At 50.0% G+C, this 27,210-nt stretch overlaps 1 protein-coding gene across 3 annotated transcripts in view; it reads right to left on the reverse strand.

Moving 5' to 3' along the window:
- BIN3 (bridging integrator 3) overlaps positions 1 to 27,210 on the reverse strand; it is a 45,403-nt gene that overhangs the window by 9,883 nt on the left and 8,310 nt on the right. For 2 of the 3 annotated variants that reach the window (XM_026081729.1, XM_026081728.1), the window contains exons 2-5: positions 27,044 to 27,092; positions 14,807 to 14,943; positions 14,140 to 14,180; positions 934 to 1,075 (exon numbers count right to left, since the gene is read on the reverse strand). In XM_026081729.1, coding sequence (XP_025937514.1) covers positions 934 to 1,075; positions 14,140 to 14,180; positions 14,807 to 14,943; positions 27,044 to 27,092 — 369 coding nt within the window. Of the gene's footprint in view, positions 1 to 933; positions 1,076 to 14,139; positions 14,181 to 14,806; positions 14,944 to 19,031; positions 19,094 to 19,638; positions 19,680 to 27,043; positions 27,093 to 27,210 lie in introns of all 3 variants that reach the window. The other variant, XM_026081727.1, reaches the window with a different exon arrangement.

Consider the following 27,210-nt stretch of genomic DNA (forward strand, 5'->3'; position numbering starts at 1 on the left):
GAGAATTAGATCACACTGAAGTTCATTAGGGGGGAAAAAAAATAACTAAAACCTGCTTAATCACCAGGACAAAAGAATTCACATTTTCCAGCCACAGCTTTAGTCACTGAGGCTAAGCAAAGTAAGCTGCTTACTATTAAATCTGAATTCTCTTTTGTTAATGCTGATAGGGCTATTCTTTAACACAATACTTAATTTTGTGAGGAAAGTGATCAGAAAATACATGTTCTTTGACTCTGAGGAAGTCAACTGTTCCTTCGAGGATCAAGCAAACATTCGGCAAGAGCGACAGATTTCGGGAGGAATGCTAGTGAAGATTTAATTAAAAAAAGAAAATCATGATTTTGTTAAAATTTTGGAAAGAAAAAAGAATTTGGCAAAGCTTCTTGTTAACCAATTACTGCAATTTTCCAAGACTAATTTTTGTAACAGGTGGCAAATACAAAGAATGGAAATGCTCTGATCTTTTTTTTTTTTATATACAGCTGTTTGGCCAGACGCTGAGGTCGAGGGGAATTCCACGCTCGTCGACTTCAGAGCTAGCTGCTCTTACAGCGGTTTTCAGTTCCTGTGGATTTTATTTTGGAAATCAAAAGTTCAGCTTGGTTCTGTCCCTCTGCTGAGTGCTGCAGTTTAACTTCTTTTTTATCAAGCACCGTACGTGTTAATTTTATATCGAAAAATGCACCCTTCCAAAAGGCCAGGCGTGCCAACCGAGATTTCGCRGGGTCTCGGCGCAGATGCCAAACAGTGGAAGGCAGAAGCTCTGCCGGGGTACGGCCCATGTGAGCACAGGCCTCTGCTGGGCGCTGCCAGCGGGTCCCCTCGGCTCCCCCAAAGCGCCCCAAGCCCTGGGACACGTTTGCAGGGTTTCGTTTGCGGCCCCCTTCGTGGCATTTCCCTGCGTCTTCAGTGCCAACAGCGGCTCCGTACCTGGTGCAGTTTAGCGAGGACGGGGCCGGTTTTCTCCTTCTCCTCGTACTTCTCCACCTTGGACTGCAGCCGTTTGTAGTCCTGCAGGGTCTGCTCGCGCCTCTTCACCGCCACGTTCAGACTGGGGAACACGCTGCTAAACCTGCCGGGGCGAGAAGCGCAAAGGGGCCTTGGGCAGGACAGCCTGGGCGGAGGCGACGTCAAAGACGCGCCGGCTTGGGCAGCGTCCCGCCGAAAGCCCAGTAATTCCGGAAGGAGACGGGGAGAGGCTCAGGGCGGCTGGGGCAGAGGCTGGTAGAGCGGCTGCCACCGCTACAGGACAGTCAGAGCTGGGAAAAAGCGTCCCGTTCCCCCCCCCTTTCTGCACGCGCCAGGGCTGCTGCGCTGCCCCCTCGCCCCGTCCCGCGGCCCGGCCATCCCCAAGCCTCACCGACCCGACCGCCCGGCCCCGCTTCCCTCACCGAGAGGCACAAGTCAGCTCAGTGCAGGGCCAGAATTCAGAACATGATTAAGAAAAACACCCAGGGATTTTAAATGAGAGCTATTCCAACCACAGACGCTTTCATTACACTCTTCCAGGACGCTGGAAGAAGGGATTAAGTGATACTTGTGAGATGCCTTAAATCCTAGCCAAGGCACAGTGTTTGAAAGGAGAGCTAGACGCACATGCTTGGATTTTGTTACGGTCAATTCATGTCTTTAAGGGTGTGTTTTTAAATTAAAAAGAAAAAAAAAACATACTTAAAAATCTAGGCAATTTTGCAAAGTCTGGTAAAAGTACTTTGAAGGTCCCAACCTGCTTTTGAGCTCGCCTGCCAACCCTTATGGTTTTACAATTAGCTTTTTATTTTTAACAGTTTTCCCCTTCTCTTCCAGCTGCTATCTTAAAGATTCACATACGAACATGGAAAGCTGCCTTATCTATCTGGACCGGGAACGGAAGCTGCCCCGGAGAACAATGCTATTAACTCGACTGAGTAAGCAAACTGAAGAGAGAAAAAAGAGCACTTTCCCCACGTCTCCTTGTCCATAYGTAGCTGTCTAAAGCGGCATTTTACTAATACCTTGTTTCAAAAGGAAATGTGCAGGCACAGGAGTTGTCAGTAAATGGTGGCCCTCTGCACGCGCGCCTGGGCTGGGGTTCAGAGCCGTGCAAGCGCGTGCATGGGCGCTCAGCGGTTATAAAGCGAAAGTGCCTTGCTATGAACTCAGCTGGTTTCACTGCCTCCTCCTCAGGAGATGTGAAATGCAAGGAAACAGCATCACTGTCAGGAAGGAAATTGGACAGCAAGTGTTTTCCTGGACTAAAAGTCCACCAGCGCTATCACTCAGAGCCGGTATTTCTGCACGCCGTGCCGGTTTCCTCCTTACTGCTGAGTCCCAGTTTGCACAGTGAGCTCCAGCTCCGGCAGGGCAACGTAACGCCTGGCCGCCGCTCCCGGGGAGGGAGCCGCGAACCGCACGAGCGCTGGTTTTCCTTTGGGAAGCAGCAGGCACAACATACACGAACCACAGAGCTGGAGAAGGCTCTGCTACCCGAGCAGCCTTTTCCCACCCAGATGCTGATGGCTCAACCTTTCTCTAACYCACAGCGTGGTGTTACCTCTGGCCRGACCAAGCCTCTGGGTGCATCTACGCTACCTTGCAGGGCAAATTCRTGCTTTTGTCTTCAGGAGGTCCCTGCCGACAGCTCTGACCTCTCCTTCTGCTAGCCTCCGGCCACCTCCAGTTTGCTACTGATGCCAGCACCAACACGGACCCTGAAACCTCCTCTGATGTCCAGCTCATCACCTCCTCCAAGCTCCCCTTATGCTGGCACGCTTGCCCAAACCTCTCTTCCGTGTTATTTAAATCCCTCCTTGCCCCTACTGCCTGCATGTGCTGCTGTCTGCCCCAGCTCTGCTCGCCCGCTCCCGAGCCCGTGCAGCCTAACATCACCGACCCCAGCTGAGCTCCTTCCCCGCAGGGCTGGGCATCTGCTCGCTGCTCAGAGAGGCCCTGGGGCATCTCCTTTCCCCCGCCACCGTCACCGGGGGCAGGCGAGGGCTGCTGGTCGGAGCAGCGACCCGGGAACGCTTTCCCTGCCAGGTCGGGCTGCTCTGCCCCAGCACCTGGGCGCAGAGCCGTGGCTCTCTCCCCTGCAAGCCCAAGTGCCCAAAATCCCACTCATGCGATGAGAAATAAAAACAAACACCTACACACGTGATGACGGGGCTTCGCACCTCCCCTGAGCTTTGTAAAGCCATCCGAAGGTGACGAGGACTACATAAATATTAACTGTAATAACTGCCAGTCCCGTTTCCCCGCTCCGACAATCTCTGTTCTCCATAAGCTCCAGCCCAAGTCTCCCATACCATAAGCCTGGCAAACAGCACAGCTGAAGAAGAGCTCTGTACCCCAAACAGAAGGATTAACAGCAGCCAACAATTACCCAGGCTTATGGGGAGATTCATATTATTAAAATGTGTTACAAATTGAGGAAACATGAACATCTGACTGCGAAGACAAGAGAGAATATTTTTGAATGTGACAGAAGAGACAGCCAGCTAACCCAGGAGAGTGAGGAAAAGCTGGCAATTGGGTACATCATTAGCCCCGTCTACAGAACTGAAATGCAACGTGTGGCAAAAATCATACTGCTGTGGACTGCCCCGTGGCTGGCTGCAAGGCAATGGGTTCGTATGGAGCAGGTCACTCTACCTCCAGACTCATTTATTTGATCTCCATAAACCATAGGGTCATTTCAAGAGGCCAAAACCAGGGGCCTTTCACGAAAACGTGTCTAAACAGCCTTGCAACAATTTTTATTGCTGAGAGGCAAGCAGAGGCAAACAGGTTTCTGATCTCCTTGAAGTGAATCCAGTCCGAGGAGCACATCAGCAAAACACAAATCCCACCCTGTGACTGTAATTTGCTTTAGATGTAATCAGATGCATGTTTAATACAGGGACATTTTGATTCAAACAAAACCACGGGCATTTGCAGCACTGCGCAGCAAGTCCAATGCATATTAATACTTCATTTTCCTACGCTGTGCTCACGCCGAAGGGTGCTAATGTGCCATACCGTCGGGTGCGGAGACGAAGCCTTTATCCCAAAGCCCTAACAGTTTACAGAGGGCAAGCGCCAGAAGAGTGGGGGAAGGGGAAACGTTAGTGTTTGATCGTGCCTCATTTAGATGGCGAAACAGGGATATGTTCTTGCAATCCTGATCGCCGAGGATAACCTGGGCCGGTCAGTGCACGGACAGCGAGTCTTTCACACGTTGCGATGTGCACTCTTGATAATATCCTCGCTCTGACCAAGGCTCTTGCAGAGCACCGTCACCGCAGAGCTGCTATTCTACAGCTCACAAATACCCATGATATCACCACCAACTCCCTGTACCATCAGGACAACAACTAATCAGGGCAACAGTCTCCAGAGACCACCCAGAAGGACAGATCTCTGTCCCGGAGCTGCAAACACCACGAACAACTGTGCCTTCTATGTCTGACCCTTTGGCTCCACCAACCCTTTCTATCATTATGGGGACGCAGCTGGGGCCACGGCGCTAAGAGCTTAATATTGCCCTGCGCAACCTGAAAAAGTCATCAGGGAGCACACTTTCCGCGCGTCACCCTGCCATCCAGCTGCCCGCGCGCCTATCAGATGCTGCTGCCCTGACATTGCTTTTTATGGTTAGTTTCTCACACACGCTTGCCATCATTATATTTAAATGCCGCGGCAGCCAGCAGTGACTCCCACCGGTCCTGGCTGCGCAGGACGCCCGAGAACAGATTCACCATCTTATGGGCTATGGGGCTACTATTAAAATACGTCTTCCCTCTACGTACGTCCAAGGACATGCCATGAAAGGGCTAGGGCACCAGCAGCAGGGACAGGCAGCCAGCGACTGCCCAGGAGAAGGGAATGGGGCACACGAGCCGAGAGGTCTGCACGGTAGCAAAGGACACACATTCTTTGCCATCAGCACAAACTTAACATCAGCAGCTTGYGCTTGCAACTTCTGCAGAAATTTCCCACGAATATTAAAGCGCTAGAGACAAAAACGAGTAATACAATCAGTTCAGCAGCCCCTCTCTTTAATTTTCTGTTACATTCCTGATGGGGGGGAGGCTTGGTAGCGGGGAGCCGAACCTCTCATCTCTGGCAGCCTCTGCAAAATGAGCTGAGCAGAGCCGCAGCAACGGCGAYGCGCCGACCACATCATTGCCACGCCAGGAAACGTCGGAGGAGATGGCAGGACAGGCTGGGCCAGGGCGGGGGGGGAACCCTCCTTTTGCTGGTTTGCAGGGAGGCAGCGCACCAAATGCCGAGCAGGGGCTGCGATCTCCACGGCTGTCGAGCTTCATCTTGGCCTGGACGTGGCTGTCGTTGCCCTGAGACCCTTGGCGTACTGAAGCACCCATCCTGGCCTGGGATATCTGAGCGCTGGCGTGGTATAAATACCACTGCTGCTCTTGGTAATATCCGTCTCTCGATTTTTCATCCACAAACTACCTCGCAGCCTCAGATCTGGAACGCGCATAGCAGGAAGATGCCTTGAAAATGCAAGCATTATGTCAGTAGTAGACACTAGCTTTTAAATAGCGTTTTTCTGAGAGCCCATCTTTGGAGCACTTTCTCTCGCACAGTCTATCATACTTGGTACTTCCACAGCGCTCGTGCATTAACAGAGCCTCTGAGAACACCAGAGAATTAGCACGTAGCCGTTTACATCTTACAAACGCCCTACCGCAGGGGGAAAAAAGGAACCCTTTAGCTCAGAAATGCAGCAAGTGAGACTGCAGAAGAGGATCGGYGACATAGTTTCCATTTACTTTGAAGCCAAATCTGGTTTTAAAGCAAAAAAGCCTTCATCTTTTTCCCTTTCTGTTCTTAGTAGGAACTCGGTGCGATTTTGCAGCCCATAATGGAAGGACACTGTACTCCGGCAGTGCTTTAAAAAAATAGCTACAGCGCTGAATCTGAAGAGGCTGTTACTGTGTAGGCACAGCAACTACCGTCTCACAAGGACTTTTAATGCATAGATTATACGCTGCATTTCAGCGCGAGGGGGGGTGGTTCAGCTCCACAAGCTGCCATTAACACAATGCACCATGCCAGCTCCCAGCCTCTCCCGACAAGCCGCAGCCTGGAGCGCCCGAACCGGGAACGCGGCGCTCCGTGCTCCCGCGGCGCTCCATGCTCCCGTGGCATGGGTGGCTCTCCTTGATGCCCCAGCCTGGAAACGGCTCGGTGTGCCGAGGGGTGTGTGCGGGGCTCCAACAGCTAATGCTACAGCTATTTCGTTAAAGGCTCCGAGCCTCCTACTGCTGAGCAACAAAGTTGAAACCCACTTAGAGAAAGACTTGAGCTTTTTCCTACAGCGCGTGAGCAGTCACCGCCAAACACGTGAGTGGAACGGGGATTTCTGCAATTCACTTGAAAACACTGAGTGGCAGCTAAGACTGTCTCAGTGAGGTGTTCCTTCACAGCTGGCATGAGCAGGAGGAGACTGGGCCATCCTCGGCTTCTCCAGGCACCACCAGCTTGCAGAAATAGCTCTCTCTGTGCTRAAGATCCTCGCAGGAGGTTAGTGAGTCACCTGGTTTAATTTTCGTGCAGGAATAGAGCAGCTCAAGCAGGGAAGCATGTTCCTTCATGGAACTGATCTGGATTGAGACAAGGGTAGGTTTCCGCCTCTGGCTCTTGAAGGAATTATTTTGTGTGAATTCCTTACCAGAGGAGCTCTGAAAATTTCCCTCAAGTTCAGAGAGAAGTAGGTTTCTTTCCCATTTAGAAATGGAAAGAAACCTTTCGCAGGAGGGAGCCGCGTACAGAAATATGATCTCAAACCAAGTGCCACGGGTGGTAAACACAAGTGAAGGGTGATAGGAAGATATGGCTCCCACAACTGCCAAGTTATTCTGATGACTTAATAAATTGCTGCATTTCACATGTCACACAAGTGTCTTCACAAATATCTCRTGCATGTTATTTACAAACGCTCCTAGTGGAAAGTCTGGCACCAAGGCTGTCTGCAGAGCCTCCAAAAGCTTCTTCCATCTACAAACGCACACCTTGGGCTCCTGAGCTCTGCCTGCAGCCCTGCCATAACAACTCTCTATCCTCCTCCTATGAGGATCTCAAGTGTTTTTGTAAGTGTTCAGCTAAGCGTTGCAAACACTCTCTGGCAGCAGGGTTACACTGAGGCTGGGAGGTCTCTGGGACAAGGACACCAAGGGTGCTATGGGTGGTGAACTCAGGGGAGAAGAATGTTGCTGTGTTGCCTCCAAACACTAAGCAGCAGCAACTCTGGAAATGAAGTCTGAACAACTAACCCCAGAAGCAAAGGCTGCATTTTAACAAGACAAGGGAAGCTTAGCAAAGATAAGTGATCGAGGGAGAAGAGCAGCACAGGACAGAGGGAAGCTTCATGAGGGAACCATGCTGTTGTTTCACATGTCCGTTCCCCCGGCACATGAAGCAAGGATAATAATTCCTGCTTTCAAAAAGTGCTTTGAGAAACACAGGTGAAAAGTCCTATAATAGATCTTGGTCCTATAATTGATCTTTATGATCAGTGGCGCAAAGTCTAGTTGGAGGCCTGTAGCTAGTCGTGTCCCCCAGGGGTCAACACTGGCTCCAATCTTGTTCAACTTATTCATCAGTGACCTGGATGAAGGGACAGAGTRCATCCTCAGCAAGTTTGCTGCTGAGACAGAACTGGGAGGAGTGGCTGATACACCAGAGGGCTGTGCTGCCATTCAGGTTGGGGGCTGACCTGCTGGAAAGAAGCTCTGCAAGGACCTGGGAGTGCTGGTGGATGAGTTGACCATGAGGCAGCAATGTGCCCATGTGGCCAAGAAGCCCAATGGTATTCTGGGGTGCATTAGGAAGAGCGTTGCCAGCAGGTCAAGGGAGGTGATCCTGCCCCTCTCCTCAGTCCTGGTGAGGCCACATCTGGAGTACTGTGTCCAGTTCTGGGCATATGGATGGAGCTACTGGAGATATGGAGCTCCTGGAGTGAGTCCAGCGGAGGGCTACTGAGATGATGAAGGGACTGGAGCATCTCTTCTATGAGGAAAGGCTGGGAGAGCTGGGACTGTTGAGCCTAGAGAAGAGAAGACTGAGGGGGGAATCTTATCAATGTGTATTAGCATCTGAAGGGTGGGTGTAAAGAAGACAGGGCCGCGCTCTTCTCAGCGGTGTCCAGCAATTAGATGAGAGGCAACGGGCACAAACTGAAACACAGGCAGCTCTGTCTGAACATAGCAAAAAACTTCTTTCCTGTGAGGGTGACTGAGCACTGGAACAGGTTGCCCAGAGAGATGGTGGGGTCTCCTTCCTTGGAGATATTCAAAAGCTGTCTGGACACAATCCTGCGCAACGTGCTCTAGGAGACTCTGCTTGAGCAGGGGTRTTGGATTAGATGATCTCCAGAGGTCTCTTCCAACCTCAACCRTTCTGCGATTCTGTATTTATTGATAAACCCAAYGCCATCCTGCTCCGTATATTCCACCCAGAATGTGCTTTTGTATGGGAAGAGTGGTTCTAGCAGCCGTAATCACTCACAAATCCCAAGGACCACAACGTGTTACTTGATACTTTAATGCAAAGCAAAGAAAATTGAAGCTGACTTTAAGAAAATTAGGTGGGTACCGTGCTAAAAACAAGAAGCCGGAGCAAAGGTAAACCTGCAGCACAGGGCATTAGGGCCGCTGCCACGAAAGCAGCTTGCAGAATAAGCTGCCGTTGTTCCCTGTCACTTTTTAGGCAACACTGCTGAGCAGGGATTACAGCACAGGCAGCTTAAAAGGAGCAGGTGAGGGGAGATACACGGGGATAACTAAAAGAAAACACAAATTACTGTCTCCCCACCGCTGGGGGGAGAGAGGGGAAGCGTACCGATGAAGTCCTCTTAGGATGACATTTTAGCCCCGGAAAAAAAAAAAAATCGCCCTCCCCTGACTTTAGAAGAACCTCTGAATTATAAATAACGTTGCCACTTCGTTTCCACTCTAGCCTCCCTTCAGCTTCCCATAATTAAAGGATGGGGATTGAGAGACACTGCCACGGAAGATAAAAGGGCCATCAGGATTCCCATGGCTGCCGGATTCATTAGCTAGTCAAGTAACAGACTTGTCAGCTGGGCTGAAAATTGAAAACTTCTCTCYGTCTCCGGCGTGACACGGAGCCTGCCAGARAGCCGTGGCAGTGCCGGCCCGCGCYGTTTGCGGARCCRCRCRGGAAGTGGYGGYRGGAGACTTGTCCCGGTGCTGGGGACACACAAGGTTGCTGGTGAGTGGTCGCATCCTATCGGATCCGCCCGGCTTCAAGCGAGAAGCCATGGGCACCTGCCGGCTCCTCTCTCCCACTGCCCTCACGCTCCCTCGGAGCCGTGGTCGGCTGGGGATGGATCACAGCAGAAAGGGAAGGGGTGTTTCCAGTGCCCCCCGACTTGCTGAGGGGTCTTYGGCAAGTGGGATCTCCCTGTACTGGTGTCCCCTGGATTAACCCCCATTGGGAGCTTTACAAATGCAAAGGAATGCCAGATCTTTAGGTGCACGAAAACAAATGATAAAACTTTTTTTCTCCTTATTCAGCAAATCTCTCAAGCACTCTTCCCGCGTTGCTCTGCTCTTCRGCAACGCAACCCCGTCCCCAAGGCRTTGAAGCGACGCTCTCCACCTGAGAGCACGAGGGTTTCCGCCGTCTCCCTCTTCCCTCCGCGTGGGCAGACCCCGGCGCAGCTGGACGCCCGGCTCCGGCCTTCGAGGAGCACAAAGGGGGCTGAGATCAAGGCACCCAGGTAGGCAGTGTCCCCCGGAGCAGCAGCACTCGGACCACGAYGTGGCCTACGGTGGCATCCAGGCATGCTCCTCCGGACAAGGGATTGGAAAAGGAAAGCAAAAGCAAATGGGGAAGGGTTTACAGCAGGCACCAGGGTAGGGAGAAAAGGATCAACAGAGCTACTGAGCGTGAAGAGCAAAAGAAAGAGAAGGAGGAGGAGATGAGCAGGGAGCTTGGRCAGGCACACGGATGGCTCAGAGCTGGGCCAAAGCATCTGGGCTATGCTGGAGGATGCCTGCCATTCCCCAGCCCGTGCCCACACGTCCGTCGTGGGCCCGTCCACCCACCAGGAAGGGGAAATTAAAACCAGCCCTTCCGACTACAGCAAAAAGCGGCAGAAAAAGAAGACGGCGGTACAAAAAGAAGCGAGCTGGGGATTAGGCTGAGAGCCCCGAGACGGGGGGGCCGGGCAGCCATGTGGCTAGCTTTGTGCATGAAATCCTCATTAGAGGCCTGTAAGGACATGAAAGCGGCTTTTCCTGCTTCCGGTCCCCGGCACCCCCAGGGAGCCTTACGGCTGGTTATCTGCTTTTGCTGTCAGAGGAGGAAGTGCAAGCTGAGGATTCGTGTTAATGACACGGTTATGGGGGGAAAAAATAAAAGAAGATCCGAGCCCTCGGTGCATGCCCAGACAGGGACAGCACAGGCCAGGCAGGACGGCCGAAGGTTTGGGGCCGGTAGCGGCCGAGCCAGCGAGGTCCAGGCTCTGCCCTGGGGGAACGCTGCACCCGCAGGGGACGCCAGGGACGGGCAGTGGGGTTCACATGCCGAGCGCCGGCTTTTTATCCCTGGCGGAAAGCTGCCAGGGGATTTGCTGACATACAGCTCTAATTGAATTTATACATCAGTCTGCTGTGAAAGGCTTCTGGATTCCACCCCTGGGAACTGCCCCCGCGCCGGCACGGAGCGCGCAGGTAGCTGCCTTCGCCGCCGCACCGCGGCACGGCCTGGGCTTCGCCGAACGGCAGCGGCGGCCGCCCGATACGCAGGGAGGTTCGGAGAGCTCTAGTTTGTGAAAGCAAGATCCTACAGCAACGAAAATCAGCTCCAAACGTGAAAGGCATTAAAGCCAATGAATCTCCAAACCACCTGGCTCCTTTAAACTGCTTCCTTCCTTAAATACTGACATACAATATGTAATACTAAGATGACAGTACACAGTCTATCACCAATCCCAGATCCAGCCAATACACCTCGCTCCTTGCCCGAGCCAGAAGGAGAACTGGAAACTAGAGAGTGAAGTAAAAAGCAGCTGTTTTTCTTCCCCCTTGCCCCAAATCCACCGCTCTGGTGTGAATTTATGCAGGCGTCTCCCACAGAGGAGAGCAGACCCCTCCTGACCTTCCCCAGCCACCCCATCTTCTTGCCCAACCCACACACTGAAATATGTAATATTCTCACTAGAGCTTTGCTCATTCACTGAAATTAAATGAGTGATTCCCAGCCAAGGGCTTGTTGGGGCTCAAAAAGCAAACGTCTGAACAACCCTATGTCCCCAGAAGCGGAGAGATTTAGACAATACGAGCCTCCACCCCCTTTAAATCCATTACTGCTTTCTTTTATATGGTTTCTTTTAACAAATTCTCCAATATTTCTCTGAAATCTACTATCCCTGGACAACTGAATGCAGATTTTACTGCACATGTGCCTCTGATTACAATATACTACCAGTAATGATAATTGCCTGGATTATACTTATCTGTGTCTTTGGCTAATAAACTATAAAAAGACCACCAGTGAAGATGTAATAAAGTGCAGCTGTTGAAGCAAAGCCTGTTTCTAGGTCAAAGCAAGTTTGGGAGAGGCTGGGGAGAACTGTCTCCGAGAGGGGAAGCAATACCTAACTGGAAATAAGAAGAGATCCTCAAGGCAGCTTTCATTAATCTGAAACTTTTATCCTAGAAACATTACTGGGCTTTATCTGCCAGCAGGACAAGGGGAGGTGCAAGCTTTGCATTTCTCTCCTGCATCTCATTAGCCTCAAAATGGACCCTTGGGCTCTGCAGAAATGTTCCTGGCTGTACGACRCATCCATGCACGTACCTATGCTCATGGAGCGTCAGGGAGAGGGAAGGAAAGGAACATTTTTTGTTCAGCATTGAGATGCAGCCTCTTCAAGCATGAAACATAAGCTGTTTAAGAGCACGCAGCAACTGCTTGCAGGTGCCAAAGGGCAGGAAGGGAAAAAACACCATATTCAATTCCAGTGGAAATTTAGGAAGTTAGAGAGAATTGCCAAGACTGGAAAGTAGCCAGGACGCTGAAGTAAACACCCTTACGTTTCACTGAAGAACTTGACTGATAAACGGCGGGTTGAGCGTCACACCTTGCGGGAGGAAACCTCCGAGCGACGGAGCACTGCCGGGCACCGGGCTCGGACCGAAGGGGCAACACCGCCAACCCACCTCCCGCTTCCTGCAGCACTCCAGGAGTTCCCCAGTAGCTCCTCACAGCAGGAACAACATGAGCTGATCTCGCATAGCTGCTTCTAAACCCAAAGTGACAGTGAAGAGGTCTTTCCCCTCCTGTATCATTTGTGCTACTGCAACACCTAGGATGTCATCYCTGAACTAAATGCTACACAAATGCAGAATAAGTAGATGGTGATGCAGAAGTGGCATGATTATCTTGAATCGGAGGCCCAATAAACTGACCAGGGTTTAATACGCACRGCAAGGTTTGCAGGGAGAGGTATTATCTTTCATTATGCCAACTAACACAAATTGAGGAAAACACATGAAGATTTCAGACACACAAGCACTTCTTTCAGTTTTAACAGAATGCTGGAAGAAAAAGTTAATGTATCTTTCATGAGGACAATCTAGATAATAAGCAACACAATTCCAGAGCACAAACTGGGGATTTTTTTTTTCTTCTTCTTCTTCTTTTTTTTTTAAATAATCAAGAATTTCTTGTCATTGATAGACGACCACAGTAAAACTTGAGTCACCAAACATCCCCCAGATAGAAACAGTGTAACCTCATGTGCTAAGTGGTATATGAGATTTTACTTTCAGATTTGGGCAGAAACAACAACTTAAAAAAAAACCAAAACACCCTATGTCAAACCTAAGCTAAAATTGTTATTCAGCAATTTGCAACACTTACTGTCATATTAAAGTCATTTTATTTTATTTTCGCTCTCTTGCTCTGTTCTTGTAACAAAACAGCAAATCTCAGGATTTCAGAAGACATTTGGTATAGCAACCGAAACACTCCTTAAATGTTTAGGGGGTACAGCCTGTGACACTCGTAATGGCTGCTAACGCCAGTGGAAATTGTGCAGACAGAGGTGAATTGCACCAGACGAGACCAAGGTGACAAAATTGCCGTGGTGCTGARGCATGACTGAGTTCTGACGCACCGCAAGGCACAAGCTAACTCTGAACGCTGGGAAGGAGCGGGGGAAAATACGGAAATCGGCAGCCAGAACAATATTGTCAACAACTTCGGTGCTAAGGGAGTGGTATTCCCGAGCTATGCGGTCTGCGGACAGGCACCGCTCGGATGGGTGTGAGAGCGCTCCAGCCCTTTCCTCCCGGGACGAGGGTCTCGGTGGGACGCGGCAGGTGGCTTCCCTGCACACGGTCCCACGTGAGACCTTTGCCACGCAGGGCTCTGCGAGACGCTTTTCCAGGGTCTTAAGATATTGCATCCCTCTATCAGCGTTAGCAGCCTGGGATATGGCGTGCCAGGTGTTTCTGTGTCCCTGTTTCCCACCTGCTCATCGCCCAGCTACAGCAGCACTATAAGGTCTGTTTCCTTCCTGTGTGAGCGTGGTATTTACAAACACGGAAGTCTTTACCTACAAGCAATAAAAATATTTCTGTACTTTCTCTTTTTTGTTTAGTAAACTTCCAAAGGAAACAAATGTTTGCTCAAACAAACACGCACCACCAGGAGCCCTGAGGGCAGAGCGCTGCTCTTTCTTAAAGACCCAGGGCTGAACGTGCCTAGTGCCCAGAGAGGAACCRACTAGTGATTTTCCTTCTTCAGCTGGAGCAAAATGCTGGAAGCAACCAAACGCATAAATGGAGAGAAGTCGGATGTTTTAATGCATTCAGTATTACTCATTTCAGGTGTTCTCCAAGGCACAGATAAATACATTTGGCAGATGAAGACCCTAGAGGTCTTTGCCCTTGCCACAGACTAACCGTGTGGACTTAGCTAAATCATAYCGTCTCTCCACGCCTCGGTTCTGCTGCAAAACAAGGAGGACACCGTTTTGTTACAGGGATGTGAACGATTACCTCTTTATGAAGGACTGATTTCTAAACCTGACAACATCTCCTTCAATGATACACGTCCCTAAAGAACACGGTTGTGACAAACACTTGATATGGCTCATACGACAATGTTGGTACTTACTTTTTCAAAGGCTCTATGACTGTCTTTTGGATCTGATTCACCTGTTGAAAGCAAAACGGGTGATTATATGCCAGGCTTGTTGAAAAAGCCTGTTTGAACAACGTTACATGTTTGCACAGTGCCCACCACAAGACAACATGGGCTTCTGAGCACTACCACAACGCCCTTTCACCAAAAAACCACCACCTTCTCCCACGCGCTTGGGACGAGCCGAAATCCCCAGCAGGACCGACAGCACGAGGGCGCAGAAGGGACCTCCTGTCCCACGGCTGGCAGGCCGGGCCGCTTTGCTCTAGCTGCTTGGCACAGCACAACGTGCCGGGGAAAGGAGAGCCCAGGACCGGCTGCCAGCGCTCCGTCACTCCCTGGCTGGCCGTGACGGCACACATCGTGCAGGAAACATGGGCAGGAGCAAGAGGAGAGACTAAACCTCAGGGTATTCTGCAGAAACCTTAACTCTGGAGCAAGCCCAGCCCCAGCTGCTCACGGGAGGAACCGCTGCCCTTGCCAGCAGAAGGGTTGCAAAAAAAGATCATGGAGAAATGAATGTGGGAAGCATCTTGATCACAACAAAAAGGGAAGGCGGATCTGTCTGGAGGGGGAGAGGGGAACCAACAGCACCGCAGCACACCCTGGTCTCCCCTGCTTCAGCCTGACCCATATTCACCTTCTCCTGGTTGAAAGAGTCCATCCTCTTCATYGCTGTGTCAAAGGCTGTGACCATCTCCAGGAAGACGGGATCCTGTTCACAAAGTGGGTTAGACAGCAGGTCCGAGGAGATTTTGACAGCTGACTTTGACATGGCTGCGTGCAACGGGATCAGAAAGCATGCAAAGGAAAGCAGAGAGGGTGACGTCTCAGCGACTGCCTTGCAGGACAGTCGCGCAACACTTCGCTCCCGGGGAACCCCCGCGGGCGCCCTGCACCTGCAAAGGGGCATCGTGGACAAAATCAGGAACGTCAGCCGCTCAGGAGAGGTCGGCACAACTTTCCAGGAAGACGTTCGCTGGCGGTTGAGAGAAAACAGTGGAAGAACCACCGATTCATTCATGTAAACACCCAGAGAACTGTTTTTATGTAAGTTAAGTCTGGATCACTTAGAGGTAAGGCTTGTGATGTTGCCAGAAATAATACCAGGCTAACAAAAGCACTGTTCTCTTATAAAAAAAAAAGTATTTTTTTTTAATATGTCTTTTCTCGACAGACTATTAAGTGTCACTCTCAGTCTCACTACAGCTCTTCCACAATGAGGAAAAATCACAGTCCATTAAGTCTTTCAAACAGCTTTACAAAAATACATATTTGAAGAGGATTTAGTGCTGGTGGAAAAGGACCAGACTGACAGGCCTGGAACAGGAGRTTTCTCTCTTACTCTCTAAACAGGCACTACACGAGCACTAGACGCAAGCTAGCTAAGCRCCTTCCCTCAATGAGCCTAAGTTTTATGCCCATGGAAACCACCTCCATCAGCAAGAGGAAGGTGCAATGCTGAAGTCTCTGCAGGCCCAGASACTGCCACCAAGAAACCCAGAAACCCCGATTCCCAGCCTGCTGGGCTGCAGCTCCTGTCTTGCTGAACACTCCTGCTTGCTTTCCATCAGACACACCTCTCTTCCTATCCACACACTTGGTCTTCAAAAGGAAAATTAAATCCCTATAACTGGAGCACTACAAGAGAACAACAAAATAACTACGGCACAGAATGGAAAAAATGAATAAAAAAGCAAGCATCAATATATAAATGAACAAAAAAGAGCAAAAAGGCATTGGTACTAAAAAAAAATGTTCTTTTTCGTCAGCACTGTTGCTGGAAGTTATTCCAGCTTAAGATCAGAAAGCCAGATGCTTGAGCCATGCTACAGATGAGCTTTGGAAAGACTCCTGCTGTACTAACTCAGATATTAAAAGTTAAAGTCATCTGAATAATGGGGCTTAAGATCATAAATCAAGGGGTTAAACATTCTGATTTAAAGGTTACACACAATTATACAGAGAGCTCAGAAGCTAAATAGCTGGGAAGCTCAATGCAGAATGAGATGCTCACTACAGAATAACAAAGCTACCGTATCCATCTATTATCCAAACATTAAGGGTTTAGACATTTAAACCTTTAAACAGATGGGATATAATCCATATGTGTGACCACATCTGAGGAAAGATTTGTGCCAAAACGGGACAGAGTTAAGAATGGCAGAACTCCTTCAGCTGGAAGAAAAATTACAGTTTCCCTTTATAAGAGGAGAACTGAAACCGTACGAAGGAGGGGAGATGCTGACAGCAGGACGGGGCTACGGCGGAGGCCGGGAAACACGACTCCTCCGCTCCGCTCTGCTCTGTGACTCCAGGCGAGGCATTTCCCCCGCATCGCTGGCCTCGCCTGCATGGCTGAGGAAGAGCAACCCGGTGTGCTCCGGTACCTGCCCGCCGCTGCTCCCAAGGCAGCTTTGCCGATGCCGGCACACGCGTTGTCCCCGCCATGCATGGAAACGCTGGGATCCCACCTTATCGGAGGGTGTCCCCCACTCGCAGCGGTTAAGCGTGGTCTCGAAACGCCACGCACCCCTCCCCGAGCCACGAGAGTGGAGCAGAGCAGAGCAGAGCAGAGCAGAGCATCGGCTGCCTCCCGGGGTGGGCTTGAGGAGCATCAGCTCAGCACTCCGCAAATAAAGCGTGCGGGATGGGATTCCAACAAAAGAAAGTGACTTTAGAGAGTCGCTGCTTATCTGAATCAAGATAAAGTAGTGGAGAACAGCCATGCACGTTCCAGAGAGCAAAGCTCAACACGTTGATCCAGTGGGGCGCTTGCATTTCGTTTTGAAAGGAGAGCTCTTGTCTCAAATTAAAGAACATCCTCCTGCTCCTTAATACCATTTTTTTGTTTGGAAAGAGGGTGGGGAAGGGGGTTAGTGATCTCTAGCCACAGTACAGAGTGCTGCTAATAACCCATACCCTTTTCCCAGCCATGCTGCTGCAGCTGGCAGGGCAGCAGCTGAGTCTCTCAGGAAAACTTCTGCCCAGGAGGAGGAACCGGTCTTGTTCTCAGCTGAGTCTATTTTGGCAGAAGGTGGAGACTCAAGCCACCAGGTCCAATTTGCAGCGAATGTTTGCAGGCAGAGTGAATAATCAACCCCCTCAACGCAGAGGTACAGTGGAAGAAATAAGACACGCAGGAGAACACAACAAGCTGATGCACCGCCGCACTCATCAGACATGGGGGCTAAATGTTAGCAAAGCAACCCCAGCTATCTCCTCTTGGTTACGGGCACTGCCAGGTGAGGAGAGCAGTCCTCAGTGCTTGGTCAGATTTACCTCCCTTTCCTTCACCCATCCTTCACAGGACCACATTCAAAATCTCCCCTTATACTCATGATTTCATGCCTTTAAATGAGGAATCAGATCTTACTGGATCTGGCCAAGGCTCATTTGTGACTCTGCCATGTAGCAGAACGGAAAAAGAAAGTCCTCCCACAGCTCCTCTGGGACTTGAAATGCTCCATATAAACAACGCCCACTGCAAGGGAGGGGAGGGGAATCCTTAACAAGGAAAAACTTAGCAAGGATCCCTGACAATGACCAGTGTCCCACGAAAGGGCAGCTTTCCCCTTGGAAAGGATTCTTTCTGGCAGCGCTGGTTCCCGGTGCTTTTCCCACTGTCCYCCCTGTGCAAGCGTGCGCCAGCACTGTGCTTGGAAGGGTGGGAGAGCGCACGCAAGAGCAGGGATCTGTGTGTACGTCTGGCAGTAGCTGAGCATGCACACACATATGTACACAGGTGAGGGCCTGTACCATGGGGACCCCCATGCTCACCAGCCCTCCGGCTGGCACGCAGCCCGGTGGGGCTCCCTCCCGCCCCTCTGCGAACCACGCTGCCCCGAAATGCATGTTGGACCAGTGCAGCCCACACCTGTTTGCGCTGGTGCATCTGCCTTGGCACCGGAGCTGCGGGGGGCCAGGACGAATAGCGACTGCTCCAAACCACATGCTGAGAAAAGCCATCTGTGTTTAAAACAGTTCCTTGCTGCATGCTTCAGCAGGCTGCCCTGCTTGRTTCAATAATCGGCACCCACTAAATTCCACCTCTCCCAGCTCCCCTCCTTCAGATGGGTTAGTCTTCTCCTCTCTCCCATGTTTGTTTAAACCCCATGCCATGTGGTGCGGTCACACTGGTTTCCTACTGGAGAGGCTATTAAGTGAGCGGGCAGGGGCTGATGTGCGCGGGGACGGGACACCTGCAGGGCAGATGTCACTCTCTGCACACGCGGCAGCCAGCAGCTGTAGCAGTACGGGCAGAGATGACTTGTTTATTGCTTCCTACATCGCCCACTGCAACAAGGTCAAGCCAAACGAAGCAGCCATTAAGAGAACGAGTAAGGTTATTCCTGAATGGGAATTGCCATGTCAGCAGTTCATAGACATGAAATACACGTGCCCAGTGCCGACGTGGTGCTCTACAGACCCCCAAAGACTCATCCCACCTTCTGGCTTCAGACAGCAGAAATTGTCCTCAACTGAAGCACATGAATATGCATTGCTCAGCACAATAGTCTCAGCTGGAGACTCCTGCTGCATGTCTAATACGAGAACTGGAATAATTACTCCCATTTTTCAGTTACAGAAACTGAGGCAAAGACAGGATGGTGACTCGTCCAAGGCCACACAGCAAGTCAGCCCAAGAGATATGGACTAAGTCCATAACWCACTTTCTGTTCCCTTGGTTGAGTTACTGTTCAGCAGCCCTCATGCAGATGGCCTTGTAACTAAGAAAACTGAGTGGGACTGAGAGATCTAGATTTGTTTTCCAGACTTGTCACAGATTACTCATGTGATCTTGAGAAAGTCACTTCATCTCTTTGTGGCCAAGTTCACAGTCTATGTATCCTACAGTCACATACCCAAGTCTGCATCTGTGCTTTTCTTCATATCCTTCTGAAGTTTTTTGGTCTGATCTTCCAATCTGAAAGATGGAAGAACAAGGCAAACTCTGAATATTGTAAAGAAACAAACCAAAATGTGTTAGATATGTAACAATTCATGTATGTGCTGTTGTGAGTTAAAAATATCCATGAAGTTCAGTGCTGCCTAATCTTTTCAGGTTGGTGACCTGTTATTCAAAGTCACATATTTACCTAAGTCCTTTCACTTACTACAAATGGTAAACCCAAATGTTTCCAGACGATAACTATGAGCACATATGACACAGTCAGTATGGTAAAACCAATATTTGTCCTCAGAAGCATTGAACCATTTGGTAACCCGCTGTATTCTGTGAATTTTGMATTCTTTACTTTACAGCTGTCATAATTTGCAACCCTCAAACCCATTGCAAATACTTTTCAGGACACCTTTGAACACCCACCAACAAAAAACCCTGAACAATTAGAAATTACAGAGCAGCAATGATTTGCTAGAAAGAGTGTAACTGGCCAAAACTTCCTGGGAAGATGGCACAGCAGATAGGTATACTACTGTTCTTGTCTCACCAGTATGGTTAACACTTACTGCTGAAGTTTTCCATATTCCCTCTCAAAGTCTCGCTCCACCTATGGAAAGAAGAGACTCAAATCAGCTCAAAGACACTGCAGTGGGGTGCGGAGTGGCAGCTACCCAACCATTCAAGACCCCGCGCAAGGAAACCTGTCCTCAGAAAATGCCTACATGAACCCAGAGAAGCAGAAGCTAGGGCTGTAATAGGAATTACATTTCAAAAGTAATGAAGTCCTTCCCCCCCCCCCCCCCGTTATCTTAGAGCAAAAGTCACTGCCCCCAAGTGCATCAGCTCATTCCAAGGATGGGCTCCAGCACACAAGCAGGAAGCTGACAAAGTAAATGAGAAGGCCCTAAAAGCAGAGACTGCAGCTTAACACATGCTGACACRGGAGCTCGGTTACTGCAGCGTCTGTTCCACCCAGCGCAGCTCAGCGCTCGCAGGAGACAAGCCTCTTCTCTTCTGGAGGCATGATCACCCCAGAAGCAGAGAGTACTGCCTTCTCTAACACCACGTTATAAAGGATCACCTAAGCCCATTTCACAGTGTTCGAAGAATTGYCCACATACTACCGCTTTCTGCACCCGTGACTGACATCAGCTCTGTTTCTTCCGGCTTCTGGTATTCCGGCTTTGCTGTCCTTCCCCCGTTGGAGCCTCTGCAATGGCTCAGAGGACRCCACCCACTCCACATACTGCTGCACAGGCTGGCACCCACAGGAGAACCTGGACTACTCCAAACCCAAAGCCTCAACCTGGGTTTGARACAGTCCAGGCTTCTTTAGAGAACACATCCCTGAACGTCCAGCAGTGCTGCAACACCCCCACCCCTCCAAATACCCCTCGAGCCATCACTGAGCCCTCCAGGCTCCAAAGTTGTACCATATCATTTGCCCCTATGTACACTCCTACAATACACTCCACCATATTACTGCACTAGCTCCCTCAGGTCACACATTTCAAGCGGAGCACCAGTCCACCTGGACTGCAGCACCTTGCAAAAGGAAGAGAAACCTGTGCTTGCAAGGAGCACACAAGCTGAAGAGCTCATCCTTCTCCCGGTGTTACATCAATGACTACTTCCTCCTACTTGCTATCTGGCAGCAAGTCTCCAGTGATACAAGATATTTTAAGGAACCTTCCTTCCATGCTGACTGTTTTAACACGCACTTAAACATTCATTCCACACCTCGTCGGCCAAATAAGCAAATGGATTTCAATTGACCGTCCAAGAGTAAATACATGTGCTTTTGTTGTCATGGGATCAAAACTGGGTTCATTTGTGTTGTCAAGCTACCACGCTATTAAGGAAATGCTAAAGTGTTATAAGCAGACAGGACTAGAAGGATCCAAAGGTTTGTTCCAAATCTTCATGCTGTCCTCGGCATTTCAATCCCAGGCTCAATGCAACAACATTATGTGAAGCAAGAACACTTAATACTGACATTTGCTTTTCAGTCAAAATTGCTATTAAAAGACCAACATTTTAAGATGGAGCCCAGTATCTCAGTTTTCTTGAAACTTCCTTTCCTAAATACCGTTTTGATCTGCCCTTTCAGATACACGTACACTGTGCAGCAACTCTATCGGCCCAATCTAAAGGCAGCCAGTGACCTGTGAAGTGAGCGTGCCGAGTTTCAGCCCGATTCCCAGTGGACAGCTGTCCACACCATCAGATCCCACCATCCTAGGGATGCGTGCTGGCTCTCTCTGCTGATGAAAAAGCTCCACAGAGCTTGAACTCCCTTTCTTGCTGCTAAAAATGGTCGCTGGAGAACAGGCATGGATCAGTGTGGGGGCAGCTCACACGACTACTGCCTGGTTCACAGTTCTGCAAAAATCCGCAGCAGCTGGTGCTTGGAGGTCAGGTAACCAGCACATAGTAAAAATCACCCCATATTTCTATGGCTGTTCCGGCTGCAAAAATAACCACGGAGTATTGCATTCTATTTATATGTCTTATGTGTGAATTGTTTTGGTTGCAAACCACAGAGGGTCGGGCATGACTCAGAAATATGTCCTTTGAAGGCTGGTGGCATCCTTCCCCTGACACGGAGCTCCAGCCCTCTCCAAGTGCAGGAGGCTCAGCAGTCAGTTCCTCAGAGAACCAGAGGTTTCGGTCATGAAATGAAACTACCTGTAAACGCTCCTGATGTCTGTCCATTCCCTTTTGTTGTTCAAGTCCCCCTTTACTGTGCAATGCCTGGAGATGAGAGAAAGGCACCATCGCCTAATGGATATGAAGGAAGACATGACTTTTACACCCTGTGACCCTCTAGATGACGTGCCCTCAAGACTCTTCCAGGACTTCCAAGATTCCCTGAAATACTGCACCTGGTTTTCTCGTGTGCTTTCTATATACGAACGAGGTGAATCTACCAGGCAGCACTTCAGCTGCCTGGCCTGACTCAGATCTCCAGTGCCATCTATGCAGAGACAGCTGCCCAAGGATTGCTCTTATTTTTCACGCCCACAATAGCAACTGGCTACCAGTCATCACAGTCTGCACACTGATGTAGCCCTACCAGTCATTGCTGCTCTCATTTGCATCGCAGGAGCCCAGATATACTATACAAACAGCCAGAAGCAGGGCTCCTGATGCACTGCCTAGGTAAGACCTGCTTCTCAAGGGCTCACACAATGCAGATATAAGGAAGGCAACAACTGGGGCATCAAAGGCATGTGGAGCAAGCAAGGAGGACAAGTTGAGAGCAAGCCAAGCACATTTTGCAGAGTACGCTAATTCCCACTCCCAGTAGCTATCATCAATGGCCACACATATCCAACACTTACAGCAAAAGGCTATGGATAGGATTATCACATTAAGAATGAGGAGAACAAGAAGTACAGGCAAGAAAATTACAATATCCTTAAGGGTAGTTTCCGTAATATTAAAATAATCCCACTTCTCTGCAGTCTCTTTCTGAAAACTGAAAATCAAAACGTGTTTCTGTATTGAACACTTTTTCTTCTAGGCATATGGGTTAGTTAATATAGGATTGCTCTTCTACGGCTTTTTATTTAAATCTACATAAAGAACGATGACTTTTAAAGAGCACTGAAATAAAATCACGATCATCTTTTTCACCCACTTATTTTTGTTTGCAAACACTGGGCCTTCCACCTGTGATAACATCCTACCTTCTTTAAGGGCAATATAATAAACACCATGGTTACAAGGCAATGAAGCAAGACCAAAGCCAACACTACAAAGAGATGGAAATAAGGAACTGTGATGAACCTTCTTATCCCCCTGAGGTTAATTTCTTTTCCTAGAGGAGGAGGACTAGCCGATTTCTACACATGGCAGTGGTCTCAGCCTCTTCGTGGGTCTTTGGAAAAAGAGGGAAGAAGCAAATGCTTTCTCCTCCCTCCTCTCCAAAAAAATAAACCCAAATAATTAGGCCAGAAATTCTGTTATAACCTGGAACTTCTGCTGGGCTTAAGCCGTCCCATCCAACAAGAGGAGATTCAAGGCAGAATTTGTGCGAATAACCTGGGCAAAGGAGAACAGTAGCAGTAGACATGATAGTCTCTATGTCCGACAGAAGAGCCTTGAGGCAAAGCAGGGCTGCAGACCGATTACAGGCATATCTAGGATTTCAGGGGCTTCACCAACCAGCAAGCTCCAAAAGCCCACCATCTAGCAGGCTTGAGGAGGTGCACAGCGCTTTCAAGAAGGGCTGCTTAGATGGCACGCTATGAAGGGAAAAAAGCATGCACCTCCAAACTGCGGAGATCGGTCACGTCCTGCTGAAGATTTAATGAAGAGAGTGAAAAAGGAGTAAGATTATTTAATTTGTGTAGTTTAATTTCACTCCACCGTTTCTGTGGCATTTACTCCATTATTTAGAGATTTCCAGGGCTCTTGTGGAGCGCAATGGAAACGTGGCTGATGGAAGGCAGCTGCAGTGGAACCGTGACCCTCGCGGAGCTCCTTTGACCAGTCTCCGTGGGGAAGGCGAAGCTGGGGAGATGAGTCAAGGAAGGGAGGTTTGGCAGGCCTGCAGGCCCTCGGCTCGGGTCTCTGCTCCTTGCCAAGCTGACTCACCCAAGGCTACCCGGCAGCGCAGCGGAGGGAGGCTGCGCATCTGAGCCAGCRCGGAGCAGAGCACCAAGGAGAAAGGGGTAAAACCTGGCTGCTTGCACCCCCCATGACCCCAAGGGATTCTGCTCCGCGTTCCCGCCTTTCCAAAGGGAAAAGGATCCAGCTGGCTCCCCTAGCTCCGCCGGGCCCGGCTCTGGGCCCCATGGGGACACGCGGCCAGCTCTTCTTTCCAGCCACCTGCCGGCTCGGATAACCCAGGCCCCAGTGAAGAGCAGGGCACAACCTCGGGCTGACACAGATGAACTTCAGTGAGCTGGAGCTGCAAGAAAGCTCGGGAGACGACCGCAATTCTGGTTCTAGCATAACCTCTGCTTAGACCGGAGTTGTCCTGGGGGAGGGAAGAACATCTCTGCCATAAGAGGCTTCATCTGTGCATCGGATTTGAACAACAAACATTCTGCAGAGAGATATAATTCCAACAGGTTTAACTCCTATCACTGGGCATTAGTTTAATTGGGCTGTGTTACCATGTCCTCCGCAGCTACGCTGACAGCAGGTCCTCTCTGCGCATTAGATCCTCCCACCCGGCTCCTCGCCTCTGTACCAGCCCGGTGACAGCTGCTCTTTTCAGGGGAGAGGAGGGGAGAGATTATGCTGTCTGGAGCTGGATTTGCCCAGGTTAAGGTGGAAACAAAGCAGTGGCATGTCTGGGGGGCGGGGGATCACTTCAGTTCACCAGCTGATATTTTCTGCAGGGGTTTCCTTCTACCTGAAGGGCTAAACCGTGGCTGACACCATGCCCTTCTTCAAAGGATCAGGAGCGAGTGGGCACAAGGAGTCATGACTAATTCCTTCTGCAGCCTAGTCAAATTGCCTTTCGGTATTACCACCGGCCTAGATTTGACACCAACACCGGCATCATTTAATCAAAAAAGGAAAAAAAGGCACACTGGTGAGCTAAGTCTCTCTTGGCAAAGTGATTCTCCCCTCTTCTGTGCTTGAATTAGCATGCTTCAAGGAGAGCCAAGTAAGTTAGATTCTGACAAATGCTTTTCTTTTTTCCCTCTTTTGTGGTCCAATCTCGGTGAGTGGGAGATCCTCTACCCGCAACCACTTCCCTTCTGATCAGCTTGGGATGCAGCCCTGGAGATGCCACACCTTCCCACTTCCTGCAGCAGGCTCCAGAGGCCAACATCTGGAATATCACAGGCAGCGAAACCAGACTCTCGGCTGCTACTGCTGCTCTCAAAAGCCCGCACAGATGGAATGCCTCAGCCTGCAACTGGGAGGTAAACTTGGGGGCCTCGAGTTCACTCAGGCTACAAAGCAACCCAGTACTTCCATACTGTGAAACTGAGGCGAGTGCAAGTCTAAACGTCTTGTTCCCAGGGGAGATCGGTGGTTTCCTGCCATTTGTTCTTCTTTGAAGAGCTGCACTTTACACTTACTGTGAGGTTACAAGGCTTTGGGTTTCCTGTTTTCTGCTTTCCATGTATCTGCTGCCTGGAGAACATCATCATAATCAATAAATGGCAAGTGGAAGCCATTTAAAAATTGGCAACCGGCTCTGAGTTACCGAGTCGTTGACACAAAACCTTGTTGTTCTTCTTCGGGGCGCTGAGGAAGAGGGGGAAGGAAGGAAGGAAAGGGAAAAGGCCTGGAACTGCTAACGCTACTGAATGAGCCTCTGCCTGCCGGATATTCTGAGCTGTTCTATTTAATACACACACACACATATATATAAAGCAATCCCTGCCAACAACTGCCTCGGAACAGAACACACCAGCCGCTCAGGGGGAAGAAAGCTCTCAAAGGTGCAACCACTCATTTACAGGGAGCCCAGTTCCTGCCACACCTCGGGGAGGGCGGATTCGAGCAGCAAGCGTGCACGGCACACCAAGCGCAGGCTGCATCCTGAGAGCCAGGCTACCTCGCCTGGGAGAAGGTCTTTCAATCAAACATTTCACAACAGCAAATGGCAGCAGTAGCAAAGGGAAATTAGCAAGCACTGGCAAAAGAAAGAATATAGTGAATTTGGATGTGAGAACTGGTGGGATGGAGACGTCCAAGAAAGCTGTTCAAGACACCCAGAGCTGCAGAGCAGGTGGTTCTTGCAACAGCCTAAAAGGACAGCAGTGTTAGAAAGCACGGGGAAGAGGATGAGAGGCAAAATCTTGGAGGATGCTAGAATGAGGTAACGTGGGGGCTCCTGAACGAACAGGAAGCGGTGGAGTCGCCGAGGCTGCTGGGCTGCACCGCTTTCCATTTGAGGGACCGCGGATAGCGTCACTTCCACCTGCCGGTCTCCAGCCCCTGGAAAAAGGGCAGCTGAAGAGACGCAAAAATGATTAAGGGATTTTATCAGTACTTGACTTCATCACGTGCCTGGCTTAAATTTTGCACTGACAGTTTGGAGCTGTTACAGAAAATTGCTGTTCTACAGCAGCACACAACTACCCAATCCTTTAAAATAAAACGAGACAATCAGGCCATGAAGGGAGTGGCAGAGCTAGCCCTCTGCCTCCAGGGAAAAATGTCGTGTCCCACGGAGAAACTGCCCTGTGAACACGAGTGCCCACACATCCTGAGGAATTAGCCGCGATGAGCGTCCCAGAGAGGAAGGATCAGAGGTGTTAGTCTGTTCAAGGGATTAGGTCACCAATGCCGTTATAAAGACAAGGTCTCCACCGCGCTTGCTGTCAGGGTGCTTATTTTAGAGCAGGTATACAGGTTAGTCTTCAGGGACAGCTACCGCGAGGACCCATAGCTTTTTTGCACGGGACAAAGACCAAGACCATCTGCTTAAAAAGGGAAAATACCACAGCCAGCTGCAAGTAACAGCACTTAGGATAGGAGTCTCAAATACATGAGAATACAAAATGCTTTTTTAATTTGCTTTTAAAGCAAATGCTGTGCAGCACAAATTAATTCACGCCCGAGCACTAAGCATCTCAGCTTATAAGCCTTTCTTTGGAAACAGTTATATTCAGCGATCTGAACCACTCCTCCTCCTCCATCTGCTCAGAAAGGATGAACAAACAAGCCATTGCTGAAAGAAGGAAGGAAGGAAGGAAGCCCGTTCAGCCATCTCCTAGGAAAACTGTGCCAGACCAAAAGAGCTCTCCCCCCTCCAAGGAACAGATCCCAAACCAAAATACTCTCTCTGGTTGGGACTCCCCCTCACTCCCAGCACGAGGAACCGAGCGGTGGTCAAACACAGCAACAGGTTCTGCTCACTCACATCTCCCTCCCACATGCGCACACACGCGCGCACACACACACTCACAAAATGGGACGAGTCAAAGTGCTGGCTTGACTCATCAGCCACATGATCAAAGGCTGGAGCTAAAAAGGGGGAATTGGTTTACTCACTGTCTTGGGTACAATCTGTTTCTTGGGCTGCCCAATCTTGAACGGTATCCTGGAAAAGAGAGAGGGGAGAGAGAAGGAAACATGTAAGCGAGCGGAGCTGGCCGCAGAGGCAACGTCGCGCCAGACCCGAGCTCCGCAGGATGCGTCCGGGGCGAAGGATTTTGGGG

This window comes from Apteryx rowi, unplaced genomic scaffold (genome assembly GCF_003343035.1).
Source record: "Apteryx rowi isolate R43461 unplaced genomic scaffold, aptRow1 scaffold_56, whole genome shotgun sequence".
Lineage (NCBI taxonomy): Eukaryota > Metazoa > Chordata > Aves > Apterygiformes > Apterygidae > Apteryx > Apteryx rowi.